Here is a 24,246-nt window from a genome sequence, read left to right as displayed (position 1 = left end):
ATGTCACTCCCGGTCCGACTGGGGAGGGGCCCAGAGAAAACTACAGAATCCGACATTGTTTTTGCAAAGTTACACACCGATTCAATGTTAATTTTAGTGACCTCCGATTGGCGTAACCGGGTGTCATTACTGCCGACGTGAATTACAATCTTACCAAATTTACGCTTAGCCTTAGCCAGCAGTTTCAAATTTCCTTCAATGTCGCCTGCTCTGGCCCCCGGAAGACAATTGACTATGGTTGCTGGTGTCGCTAACTTCACATTTCTCAAAACAGAGTCGCCAATAACCAGAGTTTGATCCTCGGCGGGTGTGTCATCGAGTGGGGAAAAACGGTTAGAAATGTGAACGGGTTGGCGGTGTACACGGGGCTTCTGTTTAGAACTATGCTTGCTCCTCACAGTCACCCAGTCAGCCTGCTTTCCCGGCTGCTCGGGATCTGCCAGAGGGGAACTAACGGCAGCTAAGCTACCTTGGTCCGCACCGACTACAGGGGCCTGGCTAGCTGTAGAATTTTCCACGGTGCGGAGCCGAGTCTCCAATTCGCCCAGCCTGGCCTCCAAAGCTATGAATAAGCTACACTTATTACAAGTACCGTTACTGCTAAAGGAGGCCGAGGAATAACTAAACATTTCACACCCAGAGCAGAAAAGTGCGGGAGAGACAGGAGAAGCCGCCATGCTAAATCGGCTAAGAGCTAGTAGCTGCGCTAAGCTAGCGGATTCCTAAAAACACGCAAAGTGAATAATGTGTAAATAATTTAGAGGTGATTCAGCAGAAGGAGTGCTTTAGTTAAGGCACGTGAAGATTACATTGAAACAAATCGTTATCTAGATAACTAGATCAATCTAACTGCGCAGATTAAACAGCTATCAGATACAGCAAAACACCGCTGTGCTCCGGAACAGGAAGTGATACAATACCGCAGTGAGAGCCAACCACCAGTAGAGGCAAGCAAGAGCAAGAAGTGCAATAAATAAATAAATAAATAAAAATAAATATAATAAAATAAAATTTAAGCAAAAATTGAAATTTTTTTTTATGTTGTTATTATCAGGTGTTGTGAGTAGAATTTTGAGGGAAAAAGTTAATTTACTCCATTTTGGAAAAAGGATGTAACATAAAATGTAGAAAAAGTGAAGCGTTGTGAATACTAAAAATGCCAGTATACAGAATATACAGTGGCCGCAGTCTCTCACAGGACACGTACATAAGTATTCACAGCCTTTACCATGAAGCTCAAAATTGAGCTCATATGCATCCCGTGTCCACTGATCATCCTTGAGCTGATCAACAGCTTAGTAAATTCAGTTGATTGGACATGATTTGGAAAGGCACACAGCTGTCTACATATAAAGTCCCACAGATGACAGTGCATGTCAGAGCACAAACCAAGCATGAAGTGAAAGGAATTGTCTGTAGACCTCTGACACAGGATTGCCTCGAGGCACAAATCTGGGGAAGGCTACAGAAACATTTCTGCTGCTTTGAAGGTCCCAATGAGCACAGTTGCCTCCATCATCCATAAAAGGAAGAAGTTTGGATCCACCAGGACTCTTCATACAGCTGGCCACTCTTCTAAACTGAGCGCTCAGGGAAGAAAGGCCTTAGTCAGGGAGGTGAGCAAGAACCCGATGGTCACTGTGTCAGAGCTCCATCATTCCTCTGTGGAGAGAGAAGAACAACCATCTCTGCAGCACTCCACCAATCAGGTCTGTATGGTAAAATGGCCGGACGGAAGCCACTGCTTAGTAAAAGGCACATGGCAGCTTGCCTGGAGCTTGACAAAAGGCACCTGAAGGACTCTCAGACCATGAGAAACACAATTCTCTGGTCTGATGAGACAAAGTTTGAACTCTTTGGCTTGAATGCTAGGCGACATGTTTGGAGGAAACCAGGCACCATCCCTACAGTGAAGCATGGTGGTGGCAGCATCATGTGGTGGGGATGATTTTCAGCTACAGGAACTGGGAGACAATCAGGATTGAGGGAAAGATGAATGCAGCAATGTACAGAGACATCCTGGATGAAAAACTGCTCCAGAGCGCTCTTGACCTGGGGGCAACTGTTCATCTTTCAGCAGGACAATGAACCTAAGCACACAGCCAAGACATCAAACGAGTGGCCTCAGGACAACTCTGCGAATGTCCTTGAGTGGCCAGCCAGAGCCCAGACCTGAATCTGATTGAACATCTCTGAAGAGAACTGAAAATGGCTGTACACCGACACTCCCCACACAGGGGAGGTGATGGTCTAGTGGTTAAGCATTGGGCTTGAGACCAGAAGACCCTTGGTTCAAATCCTAGCCTGACTGGAAAATCACTAAGGGCTCTTGGGCAAGGTCTTTAATCCCCTAGTTGCTCCTGGTATGTAGTGGGCAACTTGCATGGCAGCAGCCTGACACCAGAGTGAATGTGAGGCATTGCTGTGTAAAGGGCTTTGAGCATCTGATACAGATGGGAAAGTGCTATATAAATGCAGTCCATTTACCATTCTACCCCATCAACCTGATGGAGCTTAAGAGGTGCTGCAAAGAGGAATGGGCAACACTTCCCAAAGATAGGTGCACCAAGTCTGTGGTGTCATATTCAAGAAGGCTTGAGGCTGTAATTGTTGCCAAAGGTGCATCAACAAAGTATTGAGCAAAGGGTGTCAATACTTATTTATGTACATGTGATTTTTTTATCTTTAATAAATTTGAAAAATATTTTTTTTTTATGTTGTCATTATTGGGTTTTGTAAGTAGAATTTTGAGCAAAAAAGTTAATTTACTCCATTTTGGAATAAGGGTGTAACTTAACAAAATGTAGAAAAAGTGAAGCGTTGTGAATACTAAAAATACCAGTATACAGAATATAGACTGTATATAATAAAATAAAACTGGAAATGGACAGGTCTCCATCTGTATACCCTGTGTGTTGCATGGTCATGCAAGTTTTGCTTGTCCTGTCATATGATATTCGTTAACATCTACATACATGTAGGGGGGCATTTGTTTATTGCAGATGTCTGATTTTCCCAATTGGCTAACGAAACAGGAATTGTCAACTGGCAATTGTCAACTTCAAACATCAGTAAAGACCTTTAGTCTTTCTTAATGACATACTGTTCATCTTCTTTAGTTAACACTATGGGGGCATTTTGTTGTGTGAGTGGTTGTTATGGCCACATATTCTCTTCCCCCCTTCCCACCTATTTTGTAGCCCTGTTTTTAGCAAAAACCTATTTAACTTTCCAGTGCTCAATATCCTCAATATATACACATTGCACTCAGCCATATTCATGTATTTTGGGTAGTCATGAACTTTGAACCCAGCATGCACGGTGCGTACTGAAATGCTGAACTGACTCTTCGAAGGCAGGCCAAATAAATGTGTTATTGGAACAGGCTGCATTACTGTCATTACAGCTTCAAATTCAAATAATCAAAGTCAGTGCAATCTCCTTCATTGATCAACATGTTAACTTCGTGCTGAGCCAGAGAAAATGGTGGTTAAAGATCTATATAGACCTCAGTTATCAACAGCATGCAGTAGTGGGGCTCAGAGCTGCAGTCTCTCACAGGACAGCCATTGGACGATTTGCTCACCGTTTCAAGGTATTTTTGGTTGCACTGTCAGAAGAGGTGATGGACGTGTCCTCCATGGATGGAATCCTTTTCACCGCTTTGTCCCACTATTTCTACTTATGCTGCTTTGGTTCTTGGGAGCACTGCTTACACTACACTGTGGTGACTGCTTCTTCTTGGGCGCAAGCACCTTGGCTTTGCCCTTAAAGGCCTTGGTGGGGTCTAACTGGTTCAGGTGGGAATCCCCAGCAGGATCAGCCAGAGTCAGTTCCGAACTGAAGATCAAGGGCTGATATAGGGATGCCCACTGCTGCAGAGGGAATAAGAATTTACATTAAAAAGATACCTTACTGATAAACTAACTAGCATCAATAAAGTAACATGTTACGAGCCACCTCTTATGATTTGACTGCAGTCTAATATATGTTTATATGTATATATGTTTCCATTGTTTTTGTCATAATTTCAACTTCAGCCATGCAAGATTTTGGGGCAAGGCATATCCGTACTTTTGTTCCATTCGCATGTCCATCACGTTATTTGTAAAATGGAGACTTGTGGCTGCACATGTACTGTAAAGTGCCTTTCTGTACATGCTATATTAGATACAAATGATGTAGACTGGTACCAAAATGAGGAAAGGGCTTTATTTAAAGAAATACAGGCAAATGTGAGAAAAAGTTGGAAAATGGTCTTAATTTGTCAATTTCGCTGTGATGATTCCAAATCTGCCATTTGCCAAACTGTATCTGTCCTCTCGTGACATTGAGAGGTCACTGAACTTTGTACCTGTTGACCCGACTAAAAAAAAATCCCAATTTAAGCATGAATTATCAATCTGAGCTCAAAATCCACAAAATGCTTACATAATTGCCCAATTTTCTGGATTTGAATATTTCGAATTGCAATCACCAACTTTCCAGGATGTGCTTGACCTCTGGTGACCTTGAGGTCATTGACCTTTCAGATCGCTCCATTGAAGTAATTTGAGTTCCTAATGATTTTTAAAAATGTGTCTCAAGTTTAGATAATATCTTGTTTTAAGTATCATGTCAATGAAAAATACCTTACCTGACCTTGAATGATTACAAAATTAGTCCTGCAGGTATGACTGTTAATCCAGACTTGACCATGTTTTCAATGTGTTTAAATATGAATCCTTCTGCAATGGACTTTTCTAGAACTTCATTTTATCTATATCCTTAGGTATTTCACATACCAATCACTGAAATGTCATTCTGTCCATGATCTTTATGAAGAGTTCCGCGACCTTTCATGACTGCACTGCTCTGGAACATCAAACTGATAAACATAACATGTAATATTTGTTTGTCAATGCAGGGACTTTGTAGTAAGCTGCAAAATAATCAGAGATTTACCTCCCTGTGCACCATAAGTCAATAGTGACCTTCCCATTTGTGACCCAATTTCACTTCTGGAAAATCCCCATGGACTCTGCTGCTATTGTAGGCACACCAAGAGGGATCAACTGCTCTGAACATTTTCCAAAATGTACATGGTAATGCGTGGTGACTGCTTTCACTGAGTAGCTAAGAAATAGCCTAGTTCAGAACAGCTTTTATCACTTCATAGCTACACTAAAGTCTTTCACAATAGTAGAAATGAGAAATGGCCTAGTCAATATGGGTCTGACTTTCATTCTGCTGTAGTACTGTGGATATTTCCCTCCAGTACTCTTCATATGTAAATACGTATTCTAGTATTAAGGCTTTATTAGTTTGTGCAGTAATTAGCTGGTGTGTATGATATACAGTAGTGTTCAGAATAATAGTAGTGCTATATGACTAAAAAGATTAATCCAGGTTTTGAGTATATTTCTAGTAGATTCTCACAAATCCAACAAGACCAAGCATTCATGATATGCACACTCTTAAGGCTATGAAATTGGGCTATTAGTAAAAAAAAAAAAGTAGAAAAGGGGGTGTTCACAATAATAGTAGCATCTGCTGTTGATGCTACAAACTCAAAACTGTTATGTTCAAACTGCTTTTTTAGTAATCATGTGAATCACTAAACTAGTATTTAGTTGTATAACCACAGTTTTTCATGATTTCTTCACATCTGCAAGGCATTAATTTTGTTGGTTTGGAACCAAGATTTTGCTCATTTACTAGTGTGCTTGGGGTCATTGTCTTGTTGAAACACCCATTTCAAGGGCATGTCCTCTTCAGCATAAGGTAACATGACCTCTTCAAGTATTCTGACATATCCAAACTGATCCATGATACCTGGTATGCGATATATAGGCCCAACACCATAGTAGGAGAAACATGCCAATATCATGATGCTTGCACCACCATGCTTCACTGTCTTCACTGTGAACTGTGGCTTGAATTCAGAGTTTGGGGGTCGTCTCACAAACTGTCTGTGGCCCTTGGACCCAAAAAGAACAATTTTACTCTCATCAGTCCACAAAATATTCCTCCATTTATCTTTAGGCCAGTTGATGTGTTCTTTGGCAAATTGTAACCTCTTCTGCACGTCTTTTATTTAACAGAGGGACTTTGCGGGGGATTCTTGCAAATAAATTAGCTTCACACAGGCGTCTTCTAACTGTCACAGCACTTACAGGTAACTCCAGACTGTCTCTGATCATCCTGGAGCTGATCAATGGGTGAGCCTTTGCCATTCTGGTTATTCTTCTATCCATTTTGATGGTTGTTTTCCGTTTTCTTCCACGCGTCAGTTTTTTTTTTTGTGTCCATTTTAAAGCATTGGAGATCATTGTAGATGAATGAATGAAAGAAATTTATTTCAGCAACACAGCACATAGTCACATCATATCAAAACAAAACCGAAACAAAACCTAAATTTGCACTGTGTCTCTGAAAGGGGGTGGGAAGTAGCAAAGCTTATCAGTTACCCACCCCCCATACCAAAAGTCCAAGTCCAACACTATTAGCAATTATGCTAAAAAAACACAGACTCATAAATACATATTCATTTTGCTCACACTCCTATATATAAATATATACACAACAGATACATACCATACATTAACAAGGTTATACATCATATTTATACATTATTAATTCAACTGTATTTTTCATTATATCTGTAAATTATATTTTTATAATGTTTCTTAAAACAAACTAAAGAACCACATAATCTAATTTCAACAGGACATTCATTCCAAACCTTCACCCCTTTAACTGAAACACAAAAACCCTTTACACTGGTGCGTATAAGAGGCTACTTGAATACAGCACATCCTCGTAAACTATATTCAGAGTCCCTCATTTTGAATAGGTTCTGGGCCTGAAGTGGTAAGGCTTGGTTATTGGCGTTGTACAAAGTTTGTATTGTGATGTAATCCACTAAATCTCTGAATTTCAATACATTAAAGTCGTAAACAAGGAACGCGTTGATTCACGATAATGTTTGTTACAGATGATTCTAATGGCACGTTTTTGTAAGAGAAATATTTGATTGGTGTTTGATTTGTAAGTGTTACCCCAAGACTCAATACAATATGTCATAAATGGTACTATTAAAGAATGACATAAAGTAAGTAACCCTTCCTGTGACAGATGAACAGCCTATAATTTTTTGCACCTGCGTATAAGTTTTCCCCTCTCAAATCAACTTTTTAAATCAAACTACGCTGTTGTTCTGAACAATGTCTTGAACGTTCCATTTTCCTCAGGCTTTCAAAGAGAAAAGCATGTTTAACAGGTGCTGGCTTCATCCTTAAATAAGGGACATCTGATTCACACCTGTTTGTTCCACAAAACTGACGAACTCACTGACTGAATACCACACTACTATTATTGTGAACACCCCCTTTTCTACTTTTTTTACTAATAGCCCAATTTCATAGCCTTAAGAGTGTGCATATCATGAATGCTTGGTCTTGTTGGATTTGTGAGAATCTCCTGAATCTACTGGTACCTTGTTTCCCATGTAACAATAAGAAATATACTCAAAACCTGGATTAATATTTTTAGTCACATAGCACTACTATTATTCTGAACACTACTGTATATCACTGTATGTAAATATATACACATAAGTCTTTCACAATAATAGAAATGAGAAATGGCCTAGTCAATACAGGTCTGTGATTTTTATTCTGCTGTAGAAGTGTGGGTATTCTGTCCAGTACTGTACATATGTAAATATGTACATTGATAGGTTTTGTTTATATGTACTTTATACAGTGAATTGTTGGTTGTTATAATATATAGCATTGTATATCTCATATTCAAATTGTTGTTGCATCACTCACTCACTTCAACAAGATGTCCTGCAAGAAGGTTTGGATTAAAATGGGAACAGCGAAGAAACTGAAGTACATCCCCATTCACGCACTCGCAGCAAGTCTTGGAGATGATATACTCTGTGTACTTCCAGCATTTCATGCTAGGATGTGAGACCACATCATTTCTAGCTGGCCACAGCAAGAAATCCTTCTTTAAGACATTCAAGGAGTGTTACAACCTACTGTCAAACCTTGGCAAAGGGAATCTTAGTGACCACACCTGTGCAGGTGCAGCGGCATTCATTTGCTAGGTCTTGCAGACTGACTGCATTTCGTCAGACAGAGCACGGGTTACACTCTTTGCTTAGACACATTTACTGGAAACATTACCAACTCATGATGCCCTGTCTTTTCACATACAGAGAGCACATTACCAAGCACGTATGGAACCAAGCAGACCAACAGCAACCTGTGCTTCCTATGCCACAGACCATGGGATGGAAAATTGAGAGTGGCGCACCGGTGCCAGTACTGACCTCAATACCGTCTGTACCACAAAGGCTTGTCAGTTTGATTACATGTCGATTTAAAACTTATTGTGTATTTGGTAATTGTACATGCAAGAAAAACAAGCTTCAATGCACCACCGCATGTAGTTGCCATGTATCTGTATGTAGAAACAAGGCAGAGTAAATGTAACAGTCAACTGCTACATAAGCTTCAGTTAGATGACCTCTCAAGGACTCCACGGGTCAAATAGGGTTCCAAAATGATGAAATGATATTTAGATTGTGTGTTTAAAATACATGATAGGAAAATTGTGTGAGATTTAAACATTTTGATAAAATATTTTATTGTCGCAACCAAATATTAAAGTTTAACACAGCAGTATGAAAGGTCAATGACCTCTCAAGGTCACCATAGGTCAAGTACATCCTGGAAAGTTGGTAATTAGAATTTGAAATATTCAAATCTAGAAAACTGGACAATTTTGTTGGCATTTTGTGGATTTTGAATGAGCTCAGATTGATATGCTCAAAGTGGGATTTTTATTCAGGTCAACTGGTACAAAGTTCAATGACCTCTCAAGGTCACCAGAGGACATATACAGTTTGGCAAATGGCAGAATTAGAATCAGCACACCCAAATTAGACAAACTAAATATTTTCCAAAGTATTTTCCATCTTTTCTCACATTTGCATGTAGGTGTCAACATTTCCAATTTTGGCACCAGTCTAATGTCACTGTTCAAAAATAGCAACACACAATGAGGAGGTTTTTTTTATTTTTTTATTTTTTAACATCTTCATGCCTTCACAGACATGCTGATTTGCCGCTAAAAGTATCGGGCCCCTTGGTATTTCACATATTTTAATTTTTTATGCCATTTTAAAACACAAAAAGTAAATCAGGCTTCTCATTATAAAAATTTCTAAAGTTATCTTCCTTAAACTCAAACTCAAAGCAAATCTCTACAACTTGATATAAATTCATAAAAAAGATGGTTAGCTGCATAAGTAATGGGCCCCTTTGGTATAATACCTGTAAATAATCAGTTTTATTGCCAGTTTTTTTCAGACAAGTCAGGGATGGATACATGAACATTTCCAAGTCACTGAATATGTCTTGGCCGAATTTATACTTCTGTAACTCTGTGGCCATGCAATAATGTCGATGTGCGCGTGACCCTTTAAAGTTCTTCGTTGTGTCTTTATGCAATTGCCGCACGAACAGTTTTTTCTGGATTAACTTGTCTCTCACCGAGCTCCTCTTCTTTATGCAATCATCAACCTCAAAACCAACGATATGGTACGTACAATTTTCCTCCATGAACTGAGGGACATTTGAGCATCTTTTTCCAATTACGTGTTATGAAGTTGGCCATATTTGCAGACTTTTCTGCTAAACGTATTTGATCCATGATCGAAATATAATCGGCGGGCACACTGCAAAAACTTTTAAAATATGACTTTGAAAACATCAAAGTGACAAATCACAGTCCTGCAGTGTCAGTCATTTAGCAGGTACATGTCAGGCTCCAGGGAGGGTTTGCAGCCAGGCAGAGGGCTGTGCTCTAACACAGTTTGGGATGTCACACCCAGGAATGTGTGTGAAACTTAACACCATATTACAGTGTGAGCAGCAAGGAGAATTTTGTTAATAATCACCACCCTTGCCTTGTTTAAGTACCAGGTCTGAGTACAGTTTGAAAAAATAAATGGCTGGGCTTTTTAAATCAAGGAAATACGGTACCCACTTTCCTCAAATCTGCGAGTGTCAGTGCTGAACTTCATTTAGTATCTCTGTCAAAGGCTGGGCTCATACACACTGCTCTGTCTGGTACATGCGAGAGTTGTTAATGAAAATGCATTGAGATCAGACAGCACATTTTGTCAGATGTGAGCGAAAATCCGCTATACAAAAACTGTGATATACGGTGTTTATTACATGGAAAACCATACAAAAGCATTGGGACTTTTGCTTTTTTTACTGTATATACAGTGAAGCAATAAGTATTTGATCAACTGTTGATTTTGCAAGTTTTCCCACCTACAAAGAATGTAGAGCTCTGTAATTTTTATGGTAGGTACACTTCAACTGTAAGAGACAGAATCTTAAAAAAAAATAAAAAAAAAAAAAATCTGAAAATCACATTATATGATTTTTATTTGATCTGCTAACAACATGCAAAAATTCTGTCTCTCACAGACCTGTTAGTTTTTCTTTAAGAAGTCCTCCTATTCTGCACTCTTTACCTGTATTAAATGCACCTGTTTGAACTGGTTACTTGAATAAAAGACACCTGTCCACACAATCAATCAATCACACTCCAACCTGTCCACCATGGCCAAGACCAAAGAGCTGTCTAAAGACACCAGGGACAAAACTGTAGACCTGCACAAGGCTGAGATGGACTACAGGACAACAGGCAAGCAGCTTGGTGAGAAGGCAACAACTGTTGGTGTAATTATTAGAAAATGAAAGAAACACAAGATGACTGTCAGTCTTCCTCGGTCTGGGGCTCCATGCAAGATCTCACCTTGTGGGGTCAGGATGATTCTGAGAACACCCAGAATTACACACGAGGACGTGGTCAATGACCTGAAGAGAGCTGGGACCACAGGCCCAAAGATTGCATTAGTAACACACTACACCATCATGGTATAAAATCCTGCAGGGCAGCAAGGTCCCCCTGCTTACGCCAGCACATGTCCAGGCCCGTTTGAAGTTCACCAGTGACCATCTGGATGATCCAGAGGAGGCATGGGAGAAGGTCATGTGGTCAGATGAGACCAAAATAGAGCTTTTTGGTATCAACTCCACTCACTGTGCTTCGTGGATGAGAACAACCCCAAGAACACTGTGCCAACCGTGAAGCATGGGGGTGGAAACATCATTTTTGGGGGTGCTGTTTTGCAAAGGGGACAGGATGACTGCACCGTATTGAAGGGAGGATGGATGGGGTCATGTATTGTAAGATTTTGGCAAACAACCTCCTTTCCTCAGTAAGAGCTTTGAAGATGACTCGTGGCTGGGTCTTCCAGCATGACAATGACCCCAAACACACAGCCAGGGCAACTAAGGAGGGGCTCCGTAAGAAGCATTTCAAGGTCCTGGAGTGGCCTGGCCAGTCTCCAGACCTGAACTCAATAGATAATTTTTGAATGGAGCTGAAACTCCAAACCTGAAAGATCTGGAGAAGATCTGTATGGAGGAGTGGAGCAAAATCTCTGCTGCAGTGTGCAAACTTGGTCAAGAACTACAGGAAACGTCTGACCTCTGGAACTGGAAACAAAGGATTTTGTACCAACTATTAAGGTCTGTTTTTCTATTGGATCAACTACGTATTTCATGCAATAAAATGCAAATTAATCTGGGGCATGTGATGTGATTTTCTGATTTTTTTTTTATTCTGTCTCTCACAGTTGAAGTGTACCTACAATAAAAAATATAGACCTCTCCATTCTTTTGAGGTGGGAAAACCTGCAAAACTGACAGTGGATCAAATACTTATTTTCCTCAGTGTAGGAGTGGAAACATCATTTTTTGGGGCAGTTTTCTGCAAAAGGAACACAACGGGTGCATCGTATTGAAGGGAGGATGGATGGGGTCATGTATCGCGAGATTCTGGCAAACAACCTCCTTCCCTCAGTAAGAGCATTAAAAATGCGTCGTGGATGGGTCTTCCAGCATGACAATGACCCAAAACACACAGTCAGGAGTGGCTCCATAAGAAGCATTTCAAGGTTCTGGAGTGGCCTGGCCAGTCTCCAGATCTGAGATCTCATGAACAAAGACGTGTGGATTTCCTGCTGAAATATGGCGTATGCCAAAACCCAGAAACTATTCAGATGTATCAAAATGTGCGTAGACATGGATCCACGCATGTTCCATTTGTACATCCCACTGAACATGGAATTGAGCACACGTGCACATGCACCAAACTCCTCCCTGGCCACACCTCCAATTAAATATGTAATTTGATGTAAACAGGCCCTTTGAGCAGGGATTTCCCACACAGTCACATCAAACAACAAGAACACAGGAAAAAAATTATACTACAGATGAGTGGAAATTACATGGGAGACAAACGGGGAAAGTTTATTTGGTACGCTGTTAAACAGATTAATCATGAAACCGGAAAAATGTTCGTGGAAGTGTTTGTGCGAGGCCGACACCCGACACCTGTGAGCTCAGTGTGAACAGGGCGCACACACACTGAAGTTGAAAACGTAAGAGGCGCCTCCGTTGACATTATGTGACATTCACAACTTTACACATACGTTTATTGTCAAATACTGAACACAGGAAAGCTGGTAAGAAGCTCAGCAGCTCTCACCATCAACCAAAAATAAAAAAAAACATCAATAATAACAACAAATCACATATTTGAATGTGCACATGCCCAAATGTGGCCGTGCTGGTTTAAGTTCAGATTAATTACACGAATACACTATTTACACAGCAAGTAGCCAGCCATCGTGCCAGCCTCTAGCCTGATGTACATTTGCGCATCACATATGACGTGCACGTGTGCAGTCAATAGCTCCAATTACACTAGGGAAAACAGGTCTCAAATGAAAACTCAATTTATTTTGAAATTTGATAACTCCCTGACCATGTTAAGAAGGTGATCGCTGTACATCAAGCCATAATGCCAAACTTGGCGAAACTGGCCTCAACCATTGCTGTAATTCCTATTTCAAAACCAGGTATTTTGAGAGTTCGATATACGATCATTTTTTAATTTACCGTGGAATTATATTATACCTGGTGTTCATATACTATTGACTTGAAGAAATTTAGATTGTAGACAACATGATTACCATCTTGAAACAAAATGTATTCAACACATTTACTTGTAGTGCCTCAATACACATGCACTGTGATAAGTATGTTTTCAGACTGAAAGGTGCTTTTCAACTATGAAAAGGGTCAAGACCCCCTCTGAAACAGACTGAAAGAAGAAACCCTGGACAACCTCCTTAAGATTTCTACTGAAGGAGATGAGGCACATTCAGCTTTGACTCAGCTTGCAACAACTGGGCCGAGATGAATAAAAGAAGAATTGACATTACTGCCTGAGCATTCTTTAATCAAACCCATGATAGAAATGTACATGTAACTGTTTCAGTTTCAATAAATGTTGTTGTGAGCTCATGATTTGGGTGTTACTGTGAGTGTAAGTACCCGACTGCCCAATATTTTGGAAACACGGTATTAGTGGTGCACGGTATATGCGGTAGATGGTATAAATGATATAAATATGGCCTACGGTACAGATTTGGACTCCACCGACTAATCGCGATAACGCTTGCTGATGCAAGCACAGAGACCACGGAGCAGGACGAGATGGTTAAAAACGGTGCACACTTCAAGCTCTATACCAGTTTTTAAGTTCTGTTAATAGGCCTACTATAATGTGGAAATGATTAATCATTTCCGCGATGTTTTTTTTCATGAATTTTACAGTTATGTTTGATATGCGTATTTGCGGAAAACTGCAGCAAAAAGTCTCATTTCCTCATTCAGCACAGTCTCGGGGTAGGAGAAACAGAGAGAGGAAAAAAAAAAAAAAACACTCATTCATGCACACGCACGACCTAAGCAAGTCAGGATCACCAACCCACGCTGGGTGATCTCTGAAGACTTTCTGGACAAAACGCCACCAAAGGCAGACAATCGTACTAACACTGCATCCAGCTGGACAGAAGCAAGAATACAAAGTGTGAGGCCATTCCAATGTCCAAAATTACATGTCCAATACAAGTCAGAGAGGTCTTGTTTTGGACAGGAATTGTTTTTCTGACTGGCACAAATATAATTTGTGTGGCATCTTATTGCATGTAACATAGTTGTACAAAAAAGTGCCTGAAGTATTTCTTGCATTTTAACGTAAATAGTTGTATGTAACTGTTTTTTTTCCTACATTTGTTCATGGTTTTGAGTTCTAAGTTATAAAAATAATGGTGTTTGTTTGCACTATTTTGCACCATAGAGTGCTGAGTTTTAATTTTGAGATGTGCATAATAAATGTTCTCAAAATTACACTATATCTGTTTTTGTTGTTTGTTTTAATTTTTTTTAATCAATTTATCTTTGCTAAGTGACTATATAAGCCATTCAGAAACACTTCATCATTTTTACACTTAAAGCTTATATCGCAATATAAACTGTTACTGTGAAGGGATTCAATTTATATTGCGATATGAATTTTAGGTCATATCGCCCAGCCTTACATGGTATGGAAAAGGTAAAAATATCATGGTCTAATTAAGCTAATTCCAGAGCTATATGGTATATTTAGACTGACTAAAGGCCCCCTGACACTTGAGCGACTTTGATGCACGCACTGTGTCGTGCAGGAGAATAAACTCTTCGTTAACGGGTGTAGACTGAACGTGAGAGGAGCGCCGGCGCGTGCAATTGTGCAAAGAGAATTTTAAAATGTTAAAAAAAAATCTTTCATGCATAAATGTCATGCAACAAACGTGAAATGGCAGTGAATGTTGCGCGATCTACTCACCAACACTGTGCATTTCATCATGTCAAGTAAAGACGTAAAAAGTGAGAGTGGTTGCATCAGCGCACCACATCACAGTGCAACTTGTCTGAATGATTATAATGAGATGTTAAATCTATCATAAACATACTTTTACAGCTGCACACAAGAAGGAAAGAACATGCAACTGTTTTACCAAGCCATTACAATATAAACATGACAAATAATGACCTTTTTAGATGGCTCCAAATGCTTTCTCCACACTGTTCAGCGTGCATGAGAAAAACAGTAGCTGGAGCGCTCCTCTGTGATTCCGGAAATGATTAGAGTCGTTTTCAACAGCTAACTTGGACAGAAAATGATTAATCCTCTATGAAATAATTATTTCGGGCCCCCGAACCCCCTTTTTAAGGTGATTTTTCCATCCCATTACTCTGCAAAAATCCTGGTGAGAACCCTAAAAATAATAGGTTTTAAAGGGAGAGTTTGCATGCTTGGTGTGAAAGGGACCTTTATACTCCAGAAAACACTTTTCAACCTGATTTAAATGTCTTAAATGTGGTTATAGATGTTTGAAATCTCTTTTCAACAGAAAAAGCCTCAGTAGGAGCGTTCAGGACTGTGAGTGAAGCAAAAATGGTGAACAAACACTGCTTCTGAATTTAGATCTCTATGACTTCCGATTTCCCTTTTTGAATGATGTACACAGTCGTGCCACTGACTGACACAGAGGGCTTAAACACACATATAACGTACATGCTCGATGGCTGGCTGCTGTTGTTTCTCCAGTGTGTTCAAAAGTAATTTTTCAAGCTATGGAGGTTGTATGGCTTTCAACACATAACACGATTTAAGTCGACTAGCGCACAAAGGAGGAACTGCATGCCAATTGTGAAACATCGGAGCTGCCTTCAATGCCTTGTAGACCTGTTGCTACAACTATTTGCGCACACCAACGGCTGAAAGACAGAGTGTGCCCTGTGAGAGCCCATTCGATCCCTCTCGCGGCAGGTGTTAACCAAATTCCAGGTGACACACACAAACATCAAACGCCGCTCGCTTGGCACTTAGAAAATGTGCTGCCATTCGCTCTGTTAGCACAAAAACAGTCAGCAGACGATCACGTTCGAGCTAGTGGTGAAATCTGTCTAAGTTCCCCCACGACTGTGAAGTTGCCAAGTACACATGTGGCGTGTCAGAGTGTTGCCTCCCCCCGTAACACGTGTGCGCATCGCGCTCTCCCCCCCAATCACATGGCATGCTCGCGGGTCGAGCGCCCCCCCCCACCGCAGGCGAGGTGCCTCTCATCTGATCACAGAATGACACCTTGGTCTGTGCGCTAAACGGACAGGGGCGTGACTGGCTGTCTCTGGTCCTGGACATCACAGCTGAAGAACACGTACTGCGTTGACAGACACGTGCGTGTGTATGCTTGCTGACCTCATGTGGAAAAACATAAAAACATATACTGCTTCTGCGACGGGCTGGAGAGCATGCACAGTGCGTACACTGACAGGCTGTCCCAGTTGAAACGGACCATCAGTTCATGTGGACACACAGCAGGCGATCTGAATGTCACGTCTGTCTGGCTGGACACGCACACGGGCCTGGCGGAACATGCATGTCCTGTGAGCAGCGCGCCACAGGACTATATGACAAGCCAACAGTGCGACAAATACGCCACTTTCAGTCACGTAACAGCAGAAACACGCAGTAACAAACGCCAATTGGTCAGTTATCACTGCGCTTCTTTCTCTTTTAAGAAAAAATACGTTTATGTCCTTGTTGATTTTAGTCATTTCACATTCTTGTTATAAGACAGTGATTGTAGCACAGTGGTAAAGTTTCCGTCTGGTAATCAGAGATTTTGTAAATTGTAGGTTCGAATCCCGTGAGTGGCATTTATTTTTTATTTAACCAGGGTTATTTAACCGTGGGGTTCCGTATCACGTCTCTTTTATTATTTATATCAACTCAGTGATATTCATTACTTATACAGCTTGTTTTTATTATATTTTTCTCCACATCAGCGGTGCGATGTGGCACAACATGTCCCAGCTGCTCACACTGTGTTCCCGCTGCGACAGTTTTGTGCATGCTCGTGCACGACATGTTGCATGCACGAAAGCATCGCAGTGGGATAGTTCACGCCTGCCCGTCGGCTCGATGTTTTCATGGTTCGCTCACACGAGTTGTTCCGCCGTGATTCGCCCTGATTTGTACTTATTCTTACTATGTGTGAAGCGGCCCTAATATGAGTCTCCGTGAGTCTCTCTGGTGTGTACCCTACAGATATTTTCCAAATTTAAAAAAAAGAAAAGAAAAAAGAAGCACCACACATGTGTAAAGGGGGTGGGGTGTGTAGAGCACCCCACTTCTTACCTTGGCCTGGGGGCCGGGGCCATATGGGGTGAAGGCATACTGCCACTCAGGCAAACCCAGATGGGTGATCATCAGTCGGTAGTAGGAAGTGAAGGTTTTTGTTAGAAAATGCCAGCACAGCGAGCGGTCCAAGAACCAGATTTCACTCTGCTGGGCTACCACACCTGACAGAGACATGAAAAGGATGTGAAAATTATTTCAGAACAGACAGGTATTTGCAATATTTAAGTTTTTGAACGTAATTACAAAGTTCCTGAGAAAAATAATGCAAGGTGCATTGTATAAACCTGGGTTGCATTTCTTGTAGACCAGACACACTTTTCCATTCCCACCACAGGAATCTAGCTCAAAGATGCGGCTCTGGGAATCAAAATGGGGTGCAAATGGAGCAATTTCTGACTCTGAAAGATAACATTAATGAAACCTTAATAAACCTTTACTTTGTTATCAAAATCTCAGTTATTTACCTGATTCTGCACTACCAGGCACATATACTGATGTAATAGAACTGGACATGCAGCAGTGGTTGAAATAGGTTCAAAATGAGGATTTGATAGGTGTTTTTACTTTTCTTGTTTACCACATTCTGTGCTGTTCTCCTCCCAATCCAGATCAGCCAGAGTGGGCGCACTGGGGAGAGAGAAAGGTGAAACTGGCCGGACCAGTGGGCAAAGCTCAGCCATGCTGTTAATCATCATGCAACCTAAAGAAACACATTCACCTGAAAGACACATACACACACACAATGAAGAAAACACACCAGCAAAATTAAAAACTTTTGGCACTACAGCCACTGCTGGCATTTTAGTGCATCTTGGATATTTTTGATAACTCAATGCAGAAATATTTGCGGGAGAAAAAATGTATTGCTTTGTGATTTTATTTGAATAAACAAAAGCTGACAGACATCACAACTTTAACAAGATCAGGGGAATAAAATAAAAGTTGTAATTCAAAACATACATGAAAATGTAAAGCTCTACAATTAAATTCCAATGGTCATCTTCTTTTGGCTTCTCCCATTAACCGTTTAATACAGTATGTCAGAATAAATGAAAAACTGTAAAGTCACACAGGTGAGGTTGTGCTGAAAAAAAATTATACCAAACAAGGCCAGGTAAACAGTTTTAAGGTAAATTATAAAGGTAAAACCAAAAGTAGTCAAAAATGCCCAAAAACAGCCAAGGTTAAAATAGGGGAAAAAAGAAATAAAGGTCAGTGCTATTGATACAGTACTGTAAGCAAACCGTGAAATTGCTGTTGCTACGACACCCGTGGTTACTTAAAGTGTTTACAGTTACAGCAACGGTAACTCAGCATCTTGGGTCTATTCTTACAGACTGTATGCACTGCTAGCGCCTTGTTAGTAAAGTGATTAAGTATCATCACCTGTCAACAGGGGGCAGGGGCTCAATTTTCCAATGGAAGACTTTTTTTTTTTAAATTCCCTTCATATCAACCAACATTTCTTGTTTCAGTTATTCTTTGGGTTCATGTATCTCTGTAAGATTTGGGTTATTTGGGCTATTGAGGCTGAGGTTAGGATGTCATGTCACCACCGTAATAATAACCTACCAACACATAGTTACAGTTACTGTAATGATATCCACTGCCTTATTTAAACTTCTCAACATTAATACCCCAAACACACATAGCCGGAATCACGCAGAGTGTGGTTGGAGTTATAAATCGGTACACATCCGAAAAGTGTCAGATTTCAGTTCCAGAACACTCTGGCAGCCATCTGCGGAAGTCGACACAGTTGGTCAAAATCGGCCAGCGGCCCCGAGTGTGACGCACATGTTCATAATTCTCCAGGCACCATCGAGATGGGACACCTATCCGACGGCAGTCCATGTGTTATCTGAGGACCATCTAACTACAATTTGCATATTCCGATGGTGACAAAACGGGATCTGATTTAAGCACATACGAGGAAACCTCGAAATGAATCTGGCACGGTATGCCTGCCGGTATGACCTGCAGTGCCACTTATAATAATGCCCCCCCGAAGTGCAAAGGAACTGTTGAACTGTATGTGGCATGCTTCATCACAATAATAATTATGAATTATTATCATGTACAGTGCAGAACGGCTATCAAACCAAAAGCTCCGTGCGCTGCTGCGCACATGGTGCCACAAATCAGAACAGGCTGTTATGTCCACAATAGACCTTACAGTACAGATTCCTTCCCATGGGTGACATAAATAATGTGAACTATTGTCTCCATCATAACAAAGGCAGCTGTGCCTCTCCATGCTGTGCAGTAACACGTCATTGCACACGCCAGGCTCGGATGTAATAAATGTTCCCCTTCTAACTCTGGAGGAGATATAACATGGAGCTTGTGCCAGGCCATTACACCATTAATAAATATGCATCTTACCTCCAACAGTGTTCCAGGATGTTTCACAGCGCGCACATGGACATGAAGCCGGGACAGCAGGCTGTGGTTAGGATCCTCTCACCCAAAAGAAAAAAAATGAATTCCATGTGCCACGCACACACACGCGGATGTGCGAGTGAGGAAAACAGCGCTCCGGTTTGTCATGCAGACATTTGGAGATCAGGCAGTCTGCAGCGCCTTTTATGGCCGTCTGACAGCAATCTGTCTCATCCACCTGCTGTCTACAAACGCTTTGGATGCCATCGCGCAGGTGTGGATGAGGCAGCCCGGATGTGTTCGGACCACGACTGGCCATGCCTCTTTTCCTTCCGACTGCATGGGATAATGGCAATATCTGTCGTGTCGGAATGGCTCCTCCACATTCTTGCTATGTGTTACAGGGGCTTAAGGTTCATGTACAACCCTAACCTTAATCCTGTTTGCCCTCTTGAGGTTTCAAATCCCACAAAATCTCAGAGAGGTAGCTGCACTGTGGGATGTCAACAACAGTGAAATGCATTGAGACTTTCAGATAACGCTGCAATTTAACCGCTGAACACAGATAACAGCATTAACATCGCAAGGTAAAACTTTGTATACTCAACAAAAATATAAACGCAACACTTTTGGTTTTGCTCCCATTTTGTATGAGATTAACTCAACGATCTAAAACTTTTTCCACATACACAATATCACCATTTCCCTCAAATACTGTGCACAAACCAGTCTAAATCTGTGATATTGAGCACTTCTCCTTTGCTGAGATAATCCATCCCACCTCACAGGTGTGCCATACCAAGATGCTGATTAGACACCATGATTAGTGCACAGGTGTGCCTTAGACTGCCCACAATAAAAGGCCACTCTGAAAGGTGCAGTTTTGTTTTATTGGGGGGGGGATACCAGTCAGTATCTGGTGTGACCACCATTTGCCTCATGCAGTGCAACACATCTCCTTCGCATCATCCGTGAAGAGAACACCTCTCCAACGTGCCAAACGGCAGCAAATGTGAGCATTTGCCCACTCAAATCGGTTACAACGACGAACTGGAGTCAGGTCAAGACCCCGATGAGGACGACGAGCATGCAGATGAGCTTCCCTGAGACAGTTTCTGACAGTTTGTGCAGAAATTCTTTGGTTATGCAAACCGATTGTTCCAGCAGCTGTCCGAGTGGCTGGTCTCAGACGATCTTGGAGGTGAACATGCTGGATGTGGAGGTCCTGGGCTGGTGTGGTTACACGTGGTCTGCGGTTGTGAGGCTGGTTGGATGTACTGCCAAATTCTCTGAAACGCCTTTGGAGACGGCTTTTGGTAGAGAAATGAACATTCAATACACGAGCAACAGTTCTGGTTGACATTCCTGCTGTCAGCATGCCAATTGCACGCTCCCTCAAATCTTGCGACATCTGTGGCATTGTGCTGTGTGATAAACTGCACCTTTCAGAGTGGCCTTTTATTGTGGGCAGTCTAAGGCACACCTGTGCACTAATCATGGTGTCTAATCAGCATCTTGGTATGGCACACCTGTGAGGTGGCATGGATTATCTCAACAAAGGAGAAGTGCTCACTATCACAGATTCAGACTGGTTTGTGAACAATATTTGAGAGAAATGGTGATATTGTATATGTGGAAAAAGTTTTAGATCTTTGAGTTCATCTCATACAAAATGGGAGCAAAACCAAAAGTGTTGCGTTTATATTTTTGTTGAGTGTATATTGTGCCTAAAACTCTCGATTATCTAGGTTTTTAGACATTGTTATTGTGTTTGTTTTCTGTAAACATGTTAGAGTCTCAAGTGATTTCACTTTTATTTACAATAGGAATTGATGTGAGATGCGATTGCTTCCTGTTTGTGTCATTCTGGTGGAACGCAAAGTATGCTCTTTAACACCCTACTTATTGTCCTTTACAACACTGTTTGTGCTGTTTGTTCAGGGCTAACCCTAACCCTAACCCCTAACCCATTTGGAATATTTGTTTTAGTAAGTTTTCAGTGGTCTCATGCATGCAGTAGCTTATAAATGTTGTGAAAGGGATAAAATTTCCATTTTGGTAGTATAATGTTCATTTGCAATTGTCATGTGGTTTCTACATGTGCTTTGATTGCAGCGCCTCTCTGGCGCACAAGGGATTATAGGATATCTCAATAGGGGGAATGGTTTGAGCTTGAAATTCATTAACTGCCTCATGTACAGCTGCAATGCCATGGTGTTCCTCTTTATCTCACAGCAATAATCGCTGTGGCTTGTTATTGGATACTGTATGATTACAGCAGTTTGTTACTGGAGACTGTTCTTGTTGTTCATTTGGCTGCTCCCGGTTTTTGTTTGGGGTCGCCACAGCGGATACAACCAGATCCGCATTGGTAATTGGCATGGTTTTACGCCGGATGCCCTTCCTGACGCAACTCCAGTTTTACCTGGAGAAACACACACAGCCACTGGTCTTCCAAAGAGGTCTCCCATCCAAGTACTAACCAGATCCTGCTCTGCTTAGCTTCTGAGATCCGACTGGATCAGGCTGACACAGAGCAGACCGACTGGAGACTGTACAAGAAAAATAACAATAATACATTATCGTAGCCACTTCTTTTAATAAATGTGAGGATGCTGAGGCAAATGACATAAGTGTTTTATAGACCGTTTCACAGATACCTTCATTTTGGATTTGGCGCGTTCCATGCTGGGATTTCTTGGGGACATCCCGTATCGTCCGCCTATTCAAACGTGTTGTAGAAGTTGTGATCCTTCAGTGTTATCTTGCAATTAAGTCATAAAACCCTGCTGAATCTAATCATCGTACTCATTTGTCATGCCAGCACGTGACTGAGCCTTAGAGTATAATGGGTGGGGCAATTATCATTATTTTTATTTTATTTAAGCAGTGTGTCCAAAATGTATTCATCAACCTCTGTCAAAGCCATTTAAAGATGTCAATTGTAACTGTTTGCTGATTAAAGACCTGGACCGTCTGTTGTTGGGGCAAGAAAAGAGAATTATTTGCTGTTTCACAGTGTAGTCATTATTAGTTCCTTGTTAATGTGCTGTTTTTTCCGTGGGACAGTGCACAATCTGTGTAAAAGGAAAAACTAAATACATTAAAATAATAATAATAATCCTCCGTTGTTGTGGGACTTGACGGATTCCCTTAAATTACTGGCTGGCAAGTTGAAGTTTACATCCGTGAAAAGGGGGTGGGGTAGGGGGTGGGATTAAAAAACAAACAAACATCGTACTCATTTGTCATAGTGTGTGTCTGAGCCTGAGAGCATAATGGGTGCTGCTGATTATTGTTATTATGGTTATTATTATTTTATTTTTATTATTACCCCACTCTTTTTTACACAGACCGTAAGCTTGACAGCTGGTAACAACAGCACCATTTAGAGGAACGATCCTTATAATCAGTCAAATCCCACAACAACGGAGGATTATTATCATTTTTCCTTTTACACGGACGTAACTTCACGAACCGGCGAACCCAGGAGATATTAATGGCCCAGTGAACACCAGAGGATCGTGTGCTGTCCCACAGAAAATGGCACGTTAACGAGGAACTATTAATAACTGCACGCTGTGAAACGGCAAATAATTATTTTTTCTTGCCCCAACAACAGACATATTCCTGGTCTTTAATCAGCAGCCAGGTGAGTTACGATTGACATCTTGGTTGATGAATACATTTTGGACTCGCTGCTTAAATTAAAAAAAATAAAAATAATAATCAGCCCCACCCATTATACTGTCAGGCTCAGACACACAATGGCATGACAAATGAGTATGATGATTAGATTCTGCGGTTTTACGACTTAATTACTAGATTACACAGAAGGATCACAACTTCTACAACATGTCTGAATAGGCGGATGATGCGTGATGTCTCCAAGAAATCTCAGTGTGCACCGCACCAAATCTGAAATGGAGGTATCCGTGAAACAGACAATTAGTACCTTATCCTGCAATAAACTCTAAACGCACATCATATGAGGACCCCGCCCGCGCGCGCGCGCACGCACACCAAAAATTATCTTGCGTGCTGCACCTGCTAAAAGCTTAGCAATGAGACATGATTGGTCACCTACCGTCTAGTTTAACATTCCAGGTAAGAGTAAAGCCATCAGTCGTCAGATAAAAATCTCGCAGGTCTTCTGGCAGAATGCAGGTGTTCTTCTGAGAAGGAAATGACCAGTTTCACAACTGAGACTAAATGTATCACCAACCATCGGTAATAAGGTGGCATTAATTACCTGCTCCCAGGACAGCAGACATCTTTTTTCTGCAGGTTCCCTCTCCACAAACCGCACATCCACCACACCAGGCATGTTCTCTAACACAGGGAGAGTTAGCATCCAAATATCAGGTTAGCATCACGTTAGCTGACTAGCAGCCAAGCACAGACGTGACTCACCAAGTATACGAGTGATGCCAAGTGTCAGCCTTTCGGCAACGCCTTTAAACACTAAGCTCTCTTGTGTCTCTTCCATTTGGAGAACTGAGGTCACAAGTCTAGACTACATAAATAAACTCTGGACGCATCGTCTCTCGGTGTATCATTAGCCAGACAAGAAGACACGAGCCCACGGGTTTCACGCAGAACTGACACGTATCTCAACCAATAGAAAGATACATGTTTTACAATGTAACCAATTATTTCCTTTAAATTCACTAATGGGCGGGACTACAG

The 24,246-nt window shown here is 41.2% G+C and overlaps 1 protein-coding gene across 3 annotated transcripts; it reads right to left on the bottom strand.

Annotated features, from left to right (window-relative positions):
* Window positions 1–3,284: 3,284 nt before the first annotated feature.
* tpgs2 (tubulin polyglutamylase complex subunit 2) lies at window positions 3,285–24,146 on the bottom strand. Of its 3 annotated transcripts, none has more exons than XM_034167093.1 (7): window positions 23,971–24,146; window positions 23,810–23,889; window positions 23,645–23,732; window positions 17,753–17,893; window positions 17,460–17,573; window positions 17,173–17,336; window positions 3,285–3,875 (listed from the first exon to the last, which is right to left on the bottom strand). In XM_034167093.1, the coding sequence occupies exons 1-7, from the start codon at window positions 24,044–24,046 to the stop codon at window positions 3,657–3,659; spliced, it is 882 nt and encodes a 293-aa protein (XP_034022984.1). In that variant the 5' UTR covers window positions 24,047–24,146; the 3' UTR covers window positions 3,285–3,656. The 3 variants fall into 3 exon arrangements, with proteins under 3 accessions (XP_034022984.1, XP_034022985.1, XP_034022986.1); XM_034167094.1 differs by having other exon boundaries at window positions 3,285–3,872; XM_034167095.1 differs by lacking the exon at window positions 17,753–17,893.
* Window positions 24,147–24,246: the final 100 nt, after the last annotated feature.

Source organism: Thalassophryne amazonica, chromosome 3 (genome assembly GCF_902500255.1).
Source record: "Thalassophryne amazonica chromosome 3, fThaAma1.1, whole genome shotgun sequence".
NCBI classification, from domain to species: Eukaryota; Metazoa; Chordata; class Actinopteri; order Batrachoidiformes; family Batrachoididae; genus Thalassophryne; species Thalassophryne amazonica.
The sequence above is the reverse complement of the archived record's forward strand: the minus strand, read 5'-3'. Positions and strand labels throughout refer to the sequence as shown.

What these genes read in the sequence shown, in the direction of transcription:
- tpgs2 (XM_034167093.1), bottom strand. Translation starts at nt 24,046, where the DNA reads ATGGAAGAGACACAAGAGAGCTTAGTGTTTAAAGGCGTTGCCGAAAGG. An exon ending in GTCTGCTGTCCTGGGAGCAG is followed by an intron (nt 23,733 to 23,809) that starts GTAATTAATGCC and finishes TTTCCTTCTCAG; the next exon opens with AAGAACACCTGCATTCTGCC. An exon ending in CTGGAATGTTAAACTAGACG is followed by an intron (nt 17,894 to 23,644) that starts GTAGGTGACCAA and finishes TGTGTCTTTCAG; the next exon opens with GTGAATGTGTTTCTTTAGGT.